The 14,390-nt window shown below is 44.7% G+C and overlaps 1 protein-coding gene across 1 annotated transcript in view; it reads right to left on the reverse strand.

Moving 5' to 3' along the window:
* LOC126470909 (Golgi-associated plant pathogenesis-related protein 1-like) overlaps positions 1–14,390 on the reverse strand; it is a 140,755-nt gene that overhangs the window by 64,795 nt on the left and 61,570 nt on the right. Inside the window, exons 3-4 of the mRNA XM_050098939.1 lie at positions 8,831–8,960; positions 1,337–1,426 (exon numbers count right to left, since the gene is read on the reverse strand). Of these exons, the coding sequence (XP_049954896.1) occupies positions 1,337–1,426; positions 8,831–8,960 (220 nt within the window). The remainder of the gene's footprint in view (positions 1–1,336; positions 1,427–8,830; positions 8,961–14,390) is intronic.

The following is a 14,390-nucleotide window of genomic DNA, read 5'->3' on the forward strand; positions in this document are numbered from 1 at the left end:
ATTAAACTTTTCAACTGACCCCACAAGAAGTAGTCCACAGGAGTTAAATCCGGCGACTGCAGCGGCCATGCGGTTAGACAACCTTGGCCTATCTATCTATCCCTCAGCAGACGTGGACGTGTTACACATCCGAATTGAAACCGGCGTAGAACGGAAATGGTACGTTTCCGGACATGGGGCCCTATTCAAAATATTATGTACTCACTCTCCTCTACAAGTCCTAGAAGCTTGTAACGGTAATTTCCGAACACCCAGAATACCGCACAGACGCATGGTGTTCAACAACAGTTTATTCCTCTCAGTATCGATTAGAGCCAATGCTTTCTCATAGACCTCGAAAGATCTGCACTTACGAATACGAGGGTGGTTGCTTGTTGAACGTGATACTCTAATTGCCTTCGAATGAAATGAAATGAAATGTCGTGTGACGAGGGCCTCCCGTCGGGTAGACCGTTCGCCTGGTGCAAGTCTTTCGATTTGACGCCACTTCGGCGACTTGCGCATCGATGGGGATGAAATGATGATGATTAGGACAACACAACACCCAGTCCCTGAGCGGAGAAAATCTCCGACGCAGCCGGGAATCGAACCCGGGCCCTTTGGATTGACAGTCTGTCGCGCTGACCACTCAGCTACCGGGGGCGGACTGCCTTCAAATATCTTTCGTTGTCTGAGAGCGTATCCATTACAATTTAGCGATTTACGAAGGAATTTGATAGCTTGCACTGTGACTGGCCAGGTTTTGTCTTACTAATGGCTCACCAACTACAAGCTTCAGTAAATCTCGCTGTCGAGGCATTGCACGTGCTTTACTCGTAAACACGGGCATCGACATCGAGTCCTTTAGCTTCAACGCTTGAGCAAAGCCTCAGTTATTGACTAGATGTCCAGTCGGCATGTCTAAGAGAATCGAAGGGAATTTTCCTTGTTCGCGTAGCAATACCGCGTAGTTGTACTCCGCAGTGTTTATCAGCGTACTTCGAGCGATTCCTGATTGCTTTGACCAGTGTAGATCAGAAATGAAATGTCTTAGTTTGGATAGGTCCCAGGACCTGTGTTCGGCAGCTGTTCGAAGGGACTAACTATTGCATCACCTCGATCTGTAATATTATTCTAGTGAAGCAGACGCTCTCGTTAAACTTCCAAAGTTTGTATTACTACTTTACTGCTTGGAATACGTGGTTTTTCTTATGGACTTACTATGCAAGATAACGATAATATGTAATATACTACAGTCTTGTCTTTCTACTCCAGCTCTAGGCTCTGCAAAAGTAGAGAACAACTGAAATACACTCCTACGAGAGAATAAATCTGTAGTGTTAACCTGGGTGCTTACCTGCATTGACGTTGGCATGCAGGATGTCAGGCTCCTTGAGGTAGTTGTACTGGCGTACCGCACTATACCAATAGGTTACTACTTCCTGACCTGCAAACATAAATCATCATAAACATAGATGTCAGCTGATATCTAAAACAGGTATAGAGAAAGATCTTTTTCTGAAGAACAAATTATTTACTCCAGAAATGGATTAGTTCTTTACCGCACTCAGATTATATTTATGAATGAGAGTCAGAGGCCGTAAGCATATGATTCATGCGAAAACGTGGAAAACCAAAAGCGACAAGTAATCACTAGATAGAAATGAAGTCAGGATGGAGTTCGTTGGTCATTCTGTTTCATTTTTCATCGAATATATGGAATGGGAAGTGATAAATGTGATGGTCTTTGTTGCTTGTAATACGAAAGCCAGTCGTTGTGGCCGCGCGGTTCTAGGCGCTTCAGTCTGGAACCGCGCGACTGCTACGGTCACAGGTTCGAATCCTGCCTCAGACATGGATGTGTGTGATGTCCTTAGGTTAGTTAGGTTTAAGTAGTTCCAAGTTCTAGGGGACTGATGACCTCAGATGTTAAGTCCCATAGTGCTCAGAGCCATTTGAACCTTTTTTTTTGTAATAAGAAAGACAAAAGGTAGTTATTAAATGATATCGACAAGATGCTTAGCAAAGATTTTGACTTAAGGAAATAAAAGGAAAGAGAAGAATGACGAGAATAATGTGACGCGGGGTAAATAAAAGTCCGCCTCCGTAGCTGAGTGGTCAGCGTTGCTGACTGCCATACGGAGGGCCCGTGTTTGATTCCCGGTACTGCCACGGGTTCTTCCTTTGTGAGAGGACCGGAATGAGATGCACTTAGCTTCATGACGCGAACTGAGAAGTTATTTGATCGAGTGGTAGGAAAATTGATTATGGTCGTGAGAGCAGTGTGTTGGCCCCATGCGGCTCCATAGCGCATCCAATGACGCCACTGTCAGAGGATGAGCATTACGAAGATGCTTCGCGAACTCAAATGGGAATCCCTGGAGGGAAGGTGACGTTCTTTTCGAGGAACGCTGTTGAGGAATTTTAGAGAACCGGTATGTGAAGCTGAGAGCAAAACATTTCTACCGCCGCCAAAATACATTTAGCGTAAGGATCACGAATATAAGATAAAAGAAATAAGTGCTCATATGGAGGAATGTAGGCAGTCGTTTTGCGCTTGCTCTATTTGCGAGTAGAAGAGGGAAGGAAATGACTGATAGTGGTACAAGGTGCCCTCTGCCACGCACCGTACGGTGGTTTGCAGAGTACGTATTTAGATGATGATAATGCGGTCGTTCGGTACAGATGTGTCCGCCAGGTCTTGTGGAAGTAGTTTATGCTTACGGAGTAAATAAAGTACCGATATAATAGATATCAAACCCAGAGAAAAACGTTAAAACATGTAAAAATTTCGCTGTTTATGATACAAAATTACACAATGTGGCGGGAACCAGAAAGGGGGAAAGTCTTAAAGGAAAGGAGCACAGATGAGAAAAGGATTCGTAGAAGAAGTGAACCACAACACACAGCATTCTGTGGAAACGGGGGACACACATGCAAGGTGTCTGGGAAAATTTGAAATGTCGTGTTAATAAGCATGTTACAAATCAAGTCGACAGATCAAATACGAAACTTTAAACAGAATACGTGAGCTGAGAACTTACTGGAAAAATCTTACTGGAAGAAGATAGGATGGTGGAATTTGTCTTCAAATACCCAACGAGAGTTAATTTAATAATAAAATGAACAGCGGTATGTAAATGTTTTAGGAGGAGCCAAAGACTTGAATATGAAGTACGGTTTACTAATGACATTGATAGTGTTAAATATTCGGAGAAAAAAGAACGGAACAGGATAGGAAGTACGTACTACACCGTTCGAAAGTCTGAGGACAGAATAAGAAATTGAACTCTTTTTCTGGAGCAAGGTAATCAGTACTGCGAGCATCTGCACAGAGCAGCTGTTTAGTTCGTTCTGGTCTACACTCTTCATCATATTCCGAAAATAAGTCTAATGCGTAACATATACTTTGCTTCCTCTGTGTCAGTTCTTAGTTAATTAAAATATTTATTGATTTTTTGTTCCAATTGTTCCCTGAGGACAGTAATATAAGGTAGACACACATTACGTATTTCTCACTTGAAGGTATTAATTTGGTTATATGGTCAGCTGAGCTGAATGTTCAATTGTGTGTGAAATCTTATGGGACTTAACTGCTAATGTCACCAGTCCCTACGCTTACATACTACTTAACCTAAATTATCCTAACGACAAACACACACACCCATGCCCGAGGGAGGACTCGAACCTCCGCCGAGACCAGCCGCACAGTCCATGACTGCAGCGCCCTAGACCGTTCGGCTAATCCTGCGCGGCTAGCTGAGCTGAAGTTTGCTGTGTAAATAGCAAATTATCCCAGATGTATTATCTGAGCGTTGATTTCTTAAGGTTACTTGCTGTAACATAGAAAGAGCAACGTAGCTCAGACCATTACATCTTTCCTCTAAATCTTAATACAGCCACTTACCTTTCCAATCGTCCGTTCTTAGTTGTGTTCCGATTTTTTGCACTTATTCTATTTTGAAACCAATGTTGCAAAGTTTTTTCAGTACAAAAATAGCTGCTTCTCCAATGGTCTGTTTGAGACTCGTCAACTTAACCTATAGTATAAGTCTGTAGACTGAGCGAAATCTTCTGTATTACAAAAGACGTTGCTCATCTTGATTTAAATGTTTGCAGTCTGGGAGTGTCGAATTCAAGGTTCTCTCCATAATTCTGGCTATGAAGCCAGAGTTATCTTTAAATAATGAGACCTTTGTTTGTTTTTCATGTGCATAAGGCAGCGGTCCGAGGCATATTTCTCTGCCTATTGGCTGTCTTCTAGCTGGAGACATCATCAGAGGTTCTAACAATTCAGAAATCTGTTATAATCTCAAACAAGCTTAGCAAGTCTAATGTCTATACGTATCCACTACAAGCTGCGGTATCGGTGGCATCCTCACCGAGCCCAGGCATGCGTAATCAAACACAGGGATATGTAAACAGGCAGAATACGGCGCTGTTGTCGGCAACGCCTATATAAGGCAACAAGTGTCTGGCGCAGTTGTTAGATCCGATACTGCTGCTACGATGGCGGGTTATCAAGATTTAAGAGAGTCTGAATGTGGTGTTATAGTCGGTGCACGAGCGATGGGACTCAGCATCTCCGACGTAGCGATGAAGTGGGGATTTTCCCGTGCGACCATTTCACGAGTCTACCGCGAATATCAGGAATCCAGTAAAACATAATACATTGCTGCAGCAGGAAAAAGATCCTGCAAGAAATGGACCAATGACGTTTGAAGAGAATCGTTCAACGTGACAGAAGTGCAACCCTTCCGCAAATTGCTAAGATTTCACTGCTGGACCATCAACAAGTGTCAGCGTGCGAACCATTCAACGGAACATCATCGATAGTGGTTTTCGGAGCCGAAGGCCCACTCGTGTACCCTTGATGACTGCACAACACAAAGCTTTATGCGTCACGTATGCCCGTCAGTACCGACATTGAACTGTTGATGTCTGGAAACATGTTGCCTGGTCTGACGAGTATCGTTTCAAATTGAATCAAGCGGGTGGCCGTGCACGGGTTTGGAGACAACCTCATGAACCCATGGTCCCTGCATGTAAGCATGGGACTGTTCAAGCTGATAGAGGCTCTGTAATAGTGTGGGGCGTGTGCAGTGGAGTGATATGGTACCCCTGACACGTCTAGATACGACTCTGACAGGTGACACGTGCGTAAGCATCCTGTCTGATCACCTGCATCCATTAATGTCCATTGTGCATTCCGACGGACTTGGACAATTCCAGCAGGACAGTACAAATGGTTCAAATGGCTCTGAGCACTATGGAACTCAACTGCTGGGGTCATCAGTCCCCTAGAACTTAGGACTACTTAAACCCAACTAACCTAAGGACATCACACACATCCATGCCCGAGGCAGGATTCGAACCTGCGACCGAAGCAGTCGCACGGTTCCGGACTGCGCGCCTAGAACCGCGAGACCACCGCGGCCGGCGCAGGACAGTACAACAAGACACACATCCAGAATTGCTACAGAGTGGCTCAAGGGACACTCTTCTGAGTTTAAACACTTCCACTGGCCACCAAACTCCCCAGACACGAACACTACTGATCATATCTGGAATGCCTTGCAACGTACTGTTCAGCAGAGACCTCCACCCCCTAGTACTCTTACGGTTTTACGGACAGCCCAGCAGGATTCATGGTGTAAGTTCCCTCCAAGCACTACATCAGACATTAGTCGAGTCCATGCCACGTCGTGTTGCGGCATTTCTGCGTGGTCGCGGGGGTCCTACACGATATTAGGCAAGTGTACCAGTTTCTTTGGCTCTTCAGTTTAGAATCATACTGGTGAAACGGGGTGATGAGAACTAATGAAATGCGATGGCATGCAACCGAATGCGAAACAGTCAGTCTTGGGGCTTATCGTGAAACTGGCTATCCTTTAAGGCATAGCTTCAGATAGTGCGATAATATGTTTTATAGGCACTGGAAAAAAAATCCAGAGGGCTGAATTTGTCCAGTGCTGCCAGGTAGTTATTTTCAATGTCACACACTTTTCAGGAGCGATAGTTTGCTCCAAAGCAGTATTTTGTTTTATACGCAGACCAGGAATCAAGCAAAAGCAAATTACTTGACCAACTATTGGCCAAAAGCTGTGCTCAAACCACAGTTGTAGTTCTCTTACGCCCATTTTTCCACTCTTGTTTGCTTTGACGTCACGTACGAGAAAGAAACGTAGGGGAAGAGCACCTCCAGCTCCTCGCAGCACAATAAATAACTTTCCGGCCAATTTACCATCCAGATTAGTAGTCGGCATAATTGTATACGGATGCGTAAGGCACTGATGTTATTTGACCTTGATAGCTCTATTTTGCAGGGTTCGTTTCATACGCATTTGCTCTTCAGATCCCGATAGGTCGGAGCTGAAAACAAATTCCTTACTGAACAATGGGACACGTTTGTTTATCTCATATATAAATTTTCGGGCGGATTCTGCAGTTTGCTGTGCATCGTCAAGTTGACGCTATGTTTGAAATTTCGTTGCCTTACATCTTCCACTTCTGTAGTACTATTTGAAGATATGCAACCATCCACTGCTCCCCTTAAATCACTGAAATATATGTCGCGCGCAATTTGATGTGCATAACCTAGTAGGTCACTATCTTGCACATTCTGTAAGCTGTATCGAGCATCCTACAAACGCGCGAACACCAGTTTTTGTAACAAGTACGCCTGGTCCTCCTGGAATACCCTTTGTTTCTCTTAGGCATTACACGGTCGTATTGCTGCGGACTTAATCGAAATCTGTTTATTATTGTTTTTTTACCATGCTGCGGATGATCTTCCACGCAGGTAATTATGTTTGGCACCCGATTCTTAGACAACGATTATCATTTTCTACGTTTCACTGTATATGGGATTTGTAGCTCCCTGTCCGACAGGAGCCATGAACTACATGGCTCGACACCTGTTTCAATATCAGTCTCGCTTGTTAAGCACGTATCGTCATCATTGTGCTCCTCATGTACATTGTCCGCACAGTCGAGCGTATACGACACCACACATTCCACTGAGCCACTCTGCAGTAATGCTGATACTTCACCTGCCACTTTTTTCTCACTCTGCGAAATTCCTTGGGTTCCTTTGTGACGAGATGTCAATTTCCGAATCTGTTGTTGTAGATATAACGCAAAGTTTGCTTTGTTTATGGTTCCCATTGCCATGCTTTGTTTCGACAACATTAGCACTGTAGCACTGTTGTGAGGTACTTCTCGACGAAGCAGTTCAACTACGCTCCGTAGCCTCATGCTGTACTCACCACTGGACACCTCCAGTCTCGCCCCTGTTGCCAATAGCAGCCAATATTGAGGTTGCATGGTAGACAATACGTGGGGCGTCGAATGCCACAAACGTTCATGGCCTTTAGCTACCTCGCACTCAAGGGGTTCCTTGTCAGAGCGTCATCACAATGCTCTGTGAATCTGCAGACTTATCAACCTTAGTACGGAAGATTGCAAAGCTACTAAGTATTATTAGTTACTAGTGACTTATCTGATTGTATAAACACGAAACTATTTGTTTCTATCAAGAACATTATTCACACTGTGTATAACTCGGCACCACAGAAGGACCGCCGGCCCGTATGGCCGAGCAGTTCTAGGCACTTCGGTCCGGAACCGCGCTGCTGCTACGGTCGCAGGTTCGAATCCTGTCTCGGGCATGGATGTGTATGATGTCCTTAGGTTAGTTAGGTTTAAGTAGTTCTAAGTCTAGGGGACTGATAACCACAGATGTTAAGTCCCATAGTGCTTACAGCCATTTGAACCATTTGAACCACAGAAGGACCCAACAACACTTCAAAGTTATGTATATCTCAAATATTAAGTGTACACATTGCAAATAAACTTATTAACGTGTTATTTTATGTAGATGTCTTACTGTCTTTATTGGTCACCTAAAACACTAACAAGTCGCAGGCTTCAAAAAACACGTCGCTACAAGTCCGCCATCTTAAGCAGTAGTCTGACGACGTCACGAACCAGCCGTTGCGTGAATAAGTACTAATAATTTGGCTTGCTGAGCCTGTTTGAGTTTGTAACTGCTTTCTGAGTTATTATAGCATCTGATGATATCTCGAGTATTGGAAGGCGAAACGTTAGACAGAGAAATATGCCTTGGACCATGCCCTAATTAATGTCGATAGAACAAAATTCACCAAATACGAAGAATACTGCTAGCCACATTGAAATACAACTGTAGAAACATTTTTCAGTAGCCCGCTGACGAAACGAACAGTTACTACCGTTTCTTCTTAGGTTTATTGTCCCTACAGAGGATCATAATTTGATTCTGATTAACAAGTTATTATTACAGCAAGTTAATATTCTTCATCTCACTCGATAACGTTGCTCAGGATTTACTGCTTCTTACGGACAAAAATTCTTTTTACTGCCAATTTCAAAATCATTTATGTGCTAGTTACATGTACCGGCATCAGTTTTACCTAGGCCTAAACAGAGTTTACTAATTACGCACAGGGGCACGTATTAAATAAAAAACAAAATTTGCGTCAAATGTGAAGAGAAATTTTTAGGACAGGGGAACTTACGTTTCTATTTTTAGAGGAAAAAAATAAAGTTTTCACTGTGTGCCTGATAAAAGTATGCACTGAGTCGTATATAGTTTGTTGTTTTGTTGTTGATGTTAGAAATGATAGAACTGGCGAATGAAACCCCGTGACGCCAGAGACCTACATCTCTCCAAATGCACCGAGGCAGTGTTCATGCTGAAACTTTCTCCTGGCACACAGTTTACCAGTGTTATCATCCTCATCTTGAAGAAGGGGAAGCAATGAAAGCGAAGCGGACGGTTGATAACTTAGCGTGAACGTACATTACGCACCTGTGACATCTGCCTGGAGGGTCGTAGTAGGCCGGCAAAACAGGTTTTGGCCGATGTCGCGGTCTGTCCGGTAGTAGAATGTGTTCACGTGTGCCAAGTGGTTTGCCCAGGCCTGGGCGTAACTGCAAAGCTGTGGAAAGAAAAACACCGTTATCGCTTGCAACACAAGTTACAAATAAAACTTATAATTTATATGCAGTCTCGAATAATCGCTCTCAGTCTTTCAACAATATTTAATTGACTTCCATAGGTTGCTGTCATAGTATAGCGTAATATGCACGTCAAATCTATGGTTGACTTAAAGGACCATTGGGCTCACGTCAACATTTCCGTATAAGAAAAAAAAAATGGTTCAAATGGCTCTGAGCACTATGGGACTTAACATCTATGGTCATCAGTCCCCTAGAACTTAGAACTACTTAAACCTAACTAACCTAAGGACATCACACAACACCCAGTCATCACGAGGCAGACGTATAAGAAATCAGTCCTGGATGATAGGAAAGACATAATGTCTCTGCAGTTTCTAGCTGCACTTAGAATGGTTGATTTGCTTAGAGAACATTGTCCACCTGTATATCTAAGCTCACCGGACAAAATATCAGTTATGCCCCTGAAAAACCACGGTTTGTAGCGCTGTACATGGTGTAGAACTGATATCAGGTCGTTATGTGACCCTCCACCGCTGATGTAATTCATATGAATGAAGCGGTTTGTGTTTGCCACTCGCTTCTATGGAATCAGCGCAGTAAGATGGATCAACGCGGAGACGTGACAGAATGACAGAAAGGAGTTAATCGTATTTGGACGTGCCCATGACAAAGCCACAAGTTGCTCGACCATCTGATGTGTGTATGAGGAACGGTGTATCACTCACAGCAATGTTATACCCCGTAAGAAGATTAGGCCGAGAAACATCCCAACGCCGGCCGGAGTGGCCGAGCGGTTAAAGGCGCTACAGTCTGGAACCACACGACCGCTACGGTTGCAGGTTCGAATCCTGCTTCGGCATGGATGTGTGTGATGTCCTTAGGTTAGTTAGGTTTAAGTAGTTCTAAGTTCTAGGGGACTTATGACCACAGCAGTTAAGTCCCATAGTGCTCAGAGCCATTTGAACCATTTTTTGAAACATCCTAACGGACAGGGACTGGAGACGAGAATCACACCTTGCCAAGAAAGTCGGTTTCAAACCCGACAGGAATTTCTGCTGTCAGTGAATGCAGTTCCATCTCAACCAATTTCTGGCCGAATATTGTGAAGAGAACAGCATACAATGGACATTTGGAGTGAGATGCCTCACAAAAGGCCATTACTCGCAGAAACTTATAAAGCTGGAATGAGATTTTCACTCTGCAGCGGAGTGTGCGCTGTTATGAAACTTCCTGGCAGATTAAAACTGTATACCGGGCCGAGACTCGAACTCGGGACCTTTGTCTTTCGCGAGCAAGTGCGGGCAAGTGCACACAGTTTTAATCTGCCATGAAGTTTCATAACAGCGCACAATCCGCTACAGAGTGAAAATCTCGTTCTGGAAACATCTCCCAGGCTGTGGCTAAGCCATGTCTCCGCAATATCCTTTCTTCCAGGAGTTCTAGTTCTGCAAAGTTCGCAGGAGAGCTTCTGTAAAGTTTGGAAGGTAGGAGACGAGGTACTGGCAGAAGTACAGCTGTGAGGAGGGGCCGTGAGTCGTGCTTGGATAGATCAGTTGGTAGAGCACTTGCCTGCGAAAGGCAAAGATCCCGAGTTCGAGTCTCGACCGGCACACAGTTTTAATTTGCCAGGAAGTTTCAACTTATAAAGCTACACGTCTTCAGTGTACCAGACGACACAGAAACTGGACAGTAACAGACTGGAGGCTTCTAATATGGTGCGAACAGTTGTAAATTTGACCTCTTTTCAAACACTGTAAGGCGAAAATTGCACCGACGACCCAATGAAGCATTTTACTCGTAAAATGTGTAATTAGTGTGTATTTATGCTGGTCATTCCATGGACTGTAATGTAAATTGTGCCTCATACTTCATACTTCTGGGATGTGATCATCAAGGAATCAGTAGAAATACGACATTCTGAGAACTAGATTAATCGAGACGATTGATTCCATTTGAATACCGCATAGACTGTTGTCATTGGTAAATTTCTTACTATGCGTAACTGCTATCTTACTAACAAGGGGAGGCCGCCAATTGTGAAATTCAGATTCGATTCATACTGCGCATAATAAAGCTCATGGCCAGAGGTGTAGTGGCAAAGCACCAAGATGCACTTCTCAGCCGTTGTCGAGAAAATCGACAGTTAAAAGAAACCGTTGCGGTGAAATACTATCTACGGCTGATAATTTTCTCCAGCGTTGTGGCGCAGCGGTAAGCGCTCGGGTTCGTAATCCAAAGGTCGCCGGATCGAATCTCGCGCCATGCAATTTTTTTTTGTAATTCAAGCTCTCCCGTCCGCACTGATTTTCGACGATGTTATAAGTTGCGCTAGGGACCGCATCTACCTTCTTTCGAAGTTAGCAGGCAACTACGCTAGTTATGCGGCGGCTCGTTTCGGCCCATCCAACGTCTGTTCTTCAAGTGTAACGAGCGAGTAACGGAGTTTATATTTCATACCTGCCACAGCAAATTTGTGTTCGTGGGGTCTCTATTCTAATTCGAACGTTTGACTTACACTATACGTATTCCTTTCGGAATATCGTTTCTACGTCTTCCGTTAACTATACGTGGTTAACATTACGAAGACAATTAATAACATTTGTGAAATACAACTTTGTTTACGGAAAACATAATGATGTTCGAAGTCGCCAGTTTTTCCACGACAAACGACTTTCAACAACTTATTATGTGCATAATTGTTGCAACTGATTGCCGGGAATTATATATATATATATATATATATATATTTGAATTACAAAAAACAAATACTAAAAAAAATGTTGCATCGCGCGAGATTCGATCGGTCGACATTCGGATTACGAACCCGAGCGCTTACCGCTGCACCACGACGCTGTAGAAAGTTGTTAATCGTAGAAAGTACTTCACCGCAACGGTTTCTTTTAACTGTCGATTTTCTCGACAACGGCTGAGAAGTGCATCTTGGTGCTTTGCCACATTACGCATCTGGCCATGAGCTTTTATTACGCGCAGTATGAATCGAATCTGAATTTCACAATTGGCGGCCTCCCCTTGTAAGACATGAAGATGATCGATGTAATATAGATAAGGCAGCTATCTAGACATTAGAAATGCCTGTTCTGTCGCACATGGGCCGGCCGAAGTGGCCGTGCGGTTAAAGGCGCTGCAGTCTGGAACCGCAAGACCGCTACGGTCGCAGGTTCGAATCCTGCCTCGGGCATGGATGTTTGTGATGTCCTTAGGTTAGTTAGGTTTAACTAGTTCTAAGTTTTAGGGGACTAATGACCTCAGCAGTTGAGTCCCATAGTGCTCAGAGCCATTTCTTTCTGTCGCACATGGAGTGGTGTCTCTTCTGTCGGGACACCACTTGCGATGAAGCAGCTGGGACATATGCATGAATAACTGGGGTGTAAGGAATGGAAAGGAAACGGACAGGAAAGAGATAGGAAGGAAATAATGACTTCCAGCCACAGAGGGCGCCATGGGAATGCAGAGGCGGGAGTTGAAACTGTGTCGGACAGGGTTCAAATGGTTCAAATGGCTCTGAGCACTATGGGACTTAACATCTGTGGTCATCAGTCCCCTAGAACTTAGAACTAATTAAACCTCACTAACCTAAGGACATCACACACATCCATGCCCGAGGCAGGATTCGAACCTCCGACCGTAGCGGTCACGCGGTTCCAGACCGAAGCGCCTATAACCGCACCGCCACACAGGCCGGCTGTCGGACAGGGACTCGAACCTGGATGCTGTTTCTCTAAAACGGTTGCCTTAACTGCCTCGCCCACCTGGACACGCTTCTTGCTCGCTGCACCGCAACGGTCCTCGGCCATTAATCCCTACACGCAGATTTCTCATTACAGTAGGAATTCCGACGTCAGTCGTGCATCTGCATCAAACTTTTTCATGAAACAGCTGCCGCGCACATGGAATTATGCATATGAGTGGTGTCTGTTCTTTTGGACATGTCTTCGGTCTGGAATCTCATCCAATGGAGTAGAATTTTCTTCAGTGATGAATCCTGCTTCGAACTGAACTCCACTGACCATTGAAGATGTATCTGGAGACGCCCCGGTCAACAGTGGGACACCAACCTGACTTTCGCCCGCTATACGTCCCAACAACTAGGAGTGATGGTGTGGGGTGCAATTTCATTTCATAGCAGGACCCCTTTGGTTGTCATCCGCGGAATCCTTATAGCACAGTGGTTCGTCGGCGATATTCTACGCCATGTTTTGTTGCCCTTCGTGGAAAGCCATCCAAGGGTTACATTTCAGCAAAATAATGTCCGCCCGCATATGCTGAGAATTTCTACTGCATGTCTTTGTGTTTGCCAAATTCTACCGGCAAGGTCGCCGTATCTCTCACCAATTGAGAACGTGCGGAGCATTATGGGCAGGACCTTCGAACCTGCTCGGGATTTTGACAATGTAACTCGCCAGCTGGACAGAATTTGGTCGGATATCTCTCAGGAGGACAATTATAACTCTATCAATCAGTGCCAAGCCGAATAACTGCTTGCATAAGGGTCAGACACGGACCAATGCATTACTGCCTTGCTGAATTGTGAAGCTCTTTCTCTTGAATAAATCGTCCAATTTTTCTGAAATTGAAATCATTTGTTTCAAAAATGGTTCAACTGGCTCTGAGCACTATGGGACTCAACTACTTAGGTCATAAGTCCCCTAGAACTTAGAACTACTTAAACCTAACTAACCTAAGGACATCACACACACCCATGCCCGAGGCAGGATTCGAACCTGCGACCGTAGCAGTCCTGCGGTTCCGGACTGCAGCGCCAGAACCGCTAGACCACCGCGGCCGGCGCGAAATCATTTGTTTGTTTATACATGTACATCACATATGATTTCTGCCCAATTCGGATAATTCTTTCGTGCTGCGTCGCTATTTTTGTCTTAGAGTGTATGTGGCCAAGCTGCTTCATCGCTAGTGGTGTCTGTTCTGTCGGACATGTGCGACAGAAATCTACGTCAAGGAGGTAAATGGGCGAGAACGCTTCGGTGCGGCGAGCGGGAAACTGGGATTTTGGGTCTGACGAAGAGCGTATCCATGTGGCCGAGGCGGTTAAGGCAACCGTTCTAGAAAAATTGAGCACTAGGGTTATTGTCCTGGTCCGGCACAAATTTTTAACTCTAGCTGTTTCATTCCCGCTATGCTCTGTGCGGCTGGAAATCATAATTTCCTTCCTACTTCTTTCCCCTGCCGTTTCTGTCCCATTCCTTTCAGCCCAGTTGTTCATGTAGAAGGCAGATTGCACCACAGAGCTTTCGTAGCAACGGACACTTACAGCCGAGCCGCATCCAATAAAGTAACTCTTGCACAGCTTGGAAGTACACCATGCAAGCGCCGGCAGGGTACTTTCGCCAGTGTACGTTTGAGGATAGCCAGAAGACTGTGCTGAAACG

Source organism: Schistocerca serialis, chromosome 3 (genome assembly GCF_023864345.2).
Source record: "Schistocerca serialis cubense isolate TAMUIC-IGC-003099 chromosome 3, iqSchSeri2.2, whole genome shotgun sequence".
Lineage (NCBI taxonomy): Eukaryota > Metazoa > Arthropoda > Insecta > Orthoptera > Acrididae > Schistocerca > Schistocerca serialis.